This window comes from Trachymyrmex septentrionalis, unplaced genomic scaffold (genome assembly GCF_001594115.1).
Source record: "Trachymyrmex septentrionalis isolate Tsep2-gDNA-1 unplaced genomic scaffold, Tsep1.0 scaffold40, whole genome shotgun sequence".
NCBI lineage: Eukaryota > Metazoa > Arthropoda > Insecta > Hymenoptera > Formicidae > Trachymyrmex > Trachymyrmex septentrionalis.
Genome location: NW_017305569.1, coordinates 1,009,217 through 1,014,063, shown reverse-complemented (window position 1 = coordinate 1,014,063; position 4,847 = coordinate 1,009,217). Strand labels below are relative to the sequence as shown.

Below are 4,847 nucleotides of genomic sequence, written 5' to 3'. Positions count from 1 at the left end.
AGAGAGAGAGAGAGAAACATGAAATGGTTTGTTAAAAAAAATAAATTTTTAACCAAATTGTTAATCAAACATACAATGTTCTTTAAATATTATATAAATATTTTTAATATTTACAACAAAAGACATTAATTGGAGATAAAAAAATTGCGATAAAATCATAAGAATGCAATATTTAAAATCATGCAAATAGAAAGATTTTAGAAACATGTATGCTTATACATAAGAGCTCAAAACATTCATTCAATTTTAATTCTTTTTAGAATGTATTTCTATAAGATCCGGTTGCACCAACGTTACTTTGACTTTAAGCGAAACTTAAAACTCTCTCTGCCCCATTTCAAAGCAAAAAAAAAGACAGAAACAGAGAGAGTTTTAAGCTTCATTTAAAATCAAAGTAACGTTGGAGCAATCGGACCTAAGTGTAGAGATGTTCAAAAAATTTATTTTAATCAACTTGGCAACACTGCTTAAACGATAAAGCTCTCATCCTCGGTTGAAATGAGCAAACGCTCTTTTGTTCAGTGGAGAACTAAACGTGGACGCAGCATGAGCAATCGATGTAAAAGCTATTGCGAAATACTTATGTGAATAGTTATTTTGATTTATTTAAAAGTAAAGAACAGTTATTATTAGTAGCAATATATCTATTATAATAACAATAATAAAAATTAATACAATACACGCAATCAAGTTAAAGATGCGACGTAATATGTGATGTGTATGATATATTTATCTTTCAGGGAACCCCCGAGCAGACATTTGCATAGTCTAAATTCATCACGTATAACTTTCATCATCATTTTATAACTTTCGTAAGTAATATTTTTTAATACAAAAAATAACAAAAAGTAAATGTTAATTGCATTTGAGTCTTGAATAGATTTGATATCATATAATTTCATTTCTTTACGTGTAATTACTATCGCCAGTACGTATTTTTAGATGATAATAATAAGAGGTAAACTTCCTTATTAAAGTGTATTTATTTTTTCAATTTCTACCACACAGATATTTTGAAATGACATTTATTGATTCTATCTTAAAACTATATATTCTATTTGCACATGTACTTTCTCTTCTTTTTGTAGAAAAAAATTTCTCTTATATAATCATAAATATTTGATTACAATTAATTAATTTATATAATTAATTAATTTTGTTGTTGTTATACATACAATAACTGCATTTTTTTATTTTTATAAAAGGTAATAAAATAAATGTAAGAAGAAAAATAAGAAATAATAAAGAAATTCATTAAGCCAACAAAGAAATTATATATGGGACACAGTTATTCTGACATTTATACGATAAAAATTAAGTGAAAGATATATATATAACAAAAATAAAAAATAAAAATAAATAAGAAAAAATAAAAACTTAAAAGAAATACATTTATAAAATAAATATGGGTAAGTAATGCAATATTCCTTCAATGTGATGATCCATATAAATTATACATTATTTTTATAGCAGACAATGAAATTCAAATGTTGGATATATTTAACAAAATGCAAAACTTTCCACCATTAGATGTTACAGTACAACGTAACGTCGGTAGAAATTGGTGTGCGTGGAAACAGAATTTTTTATCTTTTCTGCAGAAAGAAGATGCTAAAGAAATATATAAGAATCAATGGACAGTTATATTGTTAAAGTTAATTGGACCAGATGGAAAAAAAGTATATAAAAATCTTTTTCAGAACGCTCAAACAAAAGATCTGAGAACAGTTTTACTTAAATTAGATGTATTCTTCATTTTTGGAGTTAAAGAAAAGCAAAAAGGCGAAAGTATTGATCAATATATTGATTGCTTGATGGTAAATTAATATTTCAACAGTATTATAACATTGTAAATTGAAATTATTTTTGATAATGCATATTGTTAAAATGCGATTATAACGTGTTAAAATCACAAGTACAGAATTAGTTCTATTTTTGTGTATATCTTTTATAGTTAATTATAAAACGATTGTAAAAATATAATATACTAAACTAAAAACTTTTTTTTCCTTTTTTTATATAACTTTTTATTTATTCTTAAATGTTTAGCTAAAAACTTCATTTTCCAATCGCTTCATATAATTCATAAATCATATATCTTTATAAAAGGATAATAAAGATATTAATTATATTGAGAAAAGAATGTATAATTAAAAGAAATAATAATTATTTGCTGATGTATGATTAAAAATATAAAAAAATTATCTTCGTATTTTTTATTCTTTTTTATAATTCATTTTAATAATATATAAATTTATAAATATGTTTTTCTTTTACAGCTTGTTGCTCTAGCAAGCAAATACAATGATCCTGCGAATATTGTGAAGGAAAAAATTATAAAAGATATTAAAAATTACAATTTCACGGGAAAAGCTATGATTTTTATACAATCAAAGGGAGAACTAGTATCATATTTACAATCGTTGGATCTTGATAAAATTATACTGTTTTGGAAACAATGTGAAAAATTAATGTCACAAAGGAATCACGAAGATACACAAACGCAGCTTTCTTCTGATCTGAATCTTGTTGAAATGGAATGCGTTCGCTGTGGCACTTGTCATAGTAGAAATCGTTGTCCAGCTTATGGAGTGCAATGTGACAATTGTAAAGGATACAATCACTTTACGAATAAATGTAAAGGAAAATATGTGTCTAACTGTACTAAATGTGGAATGAGTCACATTCAATCACGTTGTCACGCTTTCGGCCAAATGTGCGTAAAATGTGGTAAGGTGAACCATTTCTCATGGTTGTGCAAAGTTCCTGTTGTAAAAAATTGCCTTAGATGTGGCAAAGATCACGCTATATCTATGTGTCCTGCACAAGGACGTATATGCTTTCGATGTAACAAACCAAATCACTTTAAAGAAAAATGTTTGAGCAAATAAATGAGGAACAAAAATGATATGTCATAAGAACTCTCTTGGAGATCGTAAAGGTGACAGTAGACAAGCTAAACTGTACCTATTTTGATTTTAATTTCCTTAATTTTTTGAAATATACTCCAAGTAAAAGTTAAAAATTCTAATTTTTTAGATATTGATTGAAATATCTTCGCGGGTCTTAAAACTAAAAAAAAGAAACCGTTTGAAATTAATCAAGTAATACGATCTTTTTATTCTGTGAAGTTATTGTTTCCATAAAAATGTCTCTGACACAAAATCAAATATTTTTTTTTAATGAAGAGAACACTAAATTATTAAGTTTTAAGTAGTGTCTTCGAAATATTAATGCTTTCTGTTTATTATTTATTACATAAAAGTTTATTTTAACTTTTTCCGAGAATTTATTTAATTAAAGTTATAAGTTATACCTTATATTGAGATGTAAAAGTGAACTAACATTTTAGTAATAAATATATGCTTTTTATATAGACAATAAATTTTGTTTTTAAGGCTATCTAATTATTTCTATATCAGATTGATTATTTATTTTTTTGCAAGAATTAATTAACAGGAAAATTTATAACAGGGAAAAAATGAATTTAATGATCTATTTATATATATATAGTATATAAGACTATTATCAGTTTCTAGTAAAGCGAAAGAGAAATTTTCAATTAATAGGGTATTTTTTATTTATTATCATAAAAATAAACAATTTCATTTTATAATCTAACCTTAAAGGACAGTTTACAGCTCTGTAGCACTCGGAATTAATTCTTGACACTCTGATTGCTCGAAGCTCGCCATCTGCTAACTCGCATCTCAGATTTACATTGCCGAACGCACCTATAATATGCAATATTTCTTGATCGTAAAATTATTCCCGATAAAAAATTGTTCATGCATGAATATGTATAACATGAATATATACAGGGTGTATTTGAAATAACGCTCACTAATCATATAGTGTTATTCCTAATTAAAAACTGAGTCGAAAAGTCCTCTATCATTTTGCAATTTTCGTAATATTTTTTTTTAGTCACTCAATGAGCAAAATGTCTAAAAAAATCGTATAAGACAACTTTAAGATCTCTTAAAATTGTCTTATACATCAATTTTATTTGTTTATTTGACAATCTTTAAAAAATTAATATCTCGTTAACTATTGTAAAAATTGCAAAATGATAGAGGACTTTTCGACATAATTTTTTATTAGGAATAGCACTGTATGATTAGTGGGCGTTATTTTAGATATACTCTGTATAAACATACATATTCATAAACATGCCTAATCATATAGTATAAAATAGATCTATATTATACATACTCATACATCTACCTTTTTCTTCTGTAAAATTGTTAGTGTAATAAAAATAATAATAGTAATATGAAAACATTGAAAATAATTAAAAGGGTAATTTTCATATTATTTGTTTTAGAGAAAATCAAGTTTGAAAAAATGTAAAAAAATTACTTGTATAATTAATATATATAAATTATGCATTAATTATGAGTAATTTTTTTTATGTTTTTCTAAATTTGTTTTTTTTTAAACGAACAATGCGAAAATTATCTCTTTATTTACTTTTTATTTTTTCACATTACTATTATTATTTCTATTATACTAAAAAGTAATTTTACAAAAGAAAGAGGTATGTATGAACATGTAGACATCCATATATGATTATACATGTTTATGAATATTTATGTATGTTTATACATACAATATATATATTAATATTTATTCATATATAAACAATTTTTAATCGAATTATATTATTTCTCATATTTTTTTATTATTTTTGTTAGAAAGAATAAATTTTATACGAACGAATTTACTTTAAATTTGTATATATTATTATATGTAAAACTTATAGGGGGAAAGAAATAAAGGAAAGAGAGGAATGCAAAAACAGTATAAAAAATTTTAATATTATAATTATAATCAAGTTTAAATGA

At 24.3% G+C, this 4,847-nt stretch overlaps 1 protein-coding gene across 1 annotated transcript; it reads left to right on the top strand.

The window, feature by feature from the left end:
- Positions 1–1,400: 1,400 nt before the first annotated feature.
- Positions 1,401–2,956, top strand: LOC108750997. Its single transcript, XM_018490912.1, has 3 exons — positions 1,401–1,409; positions 1,474–1,817; positions 2,280–2,956. Exons 1-3 carry the CDS (start codon positions 1,406–1,408, stop codon positions 2,889–2,891), a joined length of 960 nt encoding a protein of 319 aa, XP_018346414.1. The 5' UTR covers positions 1,401–1,405; the 3' UTR covers positions 2,892–2,956.
- The last annotated feature ends 1,891 nt before the right edge of the window (positions 2,957–4,847 follow it).

Bases quoted from the DNA above. Each gene is read 5' to 3' on its own strand.
- LOC108750997 (XM_018490912.1), top strand. The intron at 1,818-2,279 runs GTAAATTAATAT...TTTCTTTTACAG, and splicing joins AATATATTGATTGCTTGATG to CTTGTTGCTCTAGCAAGCAA.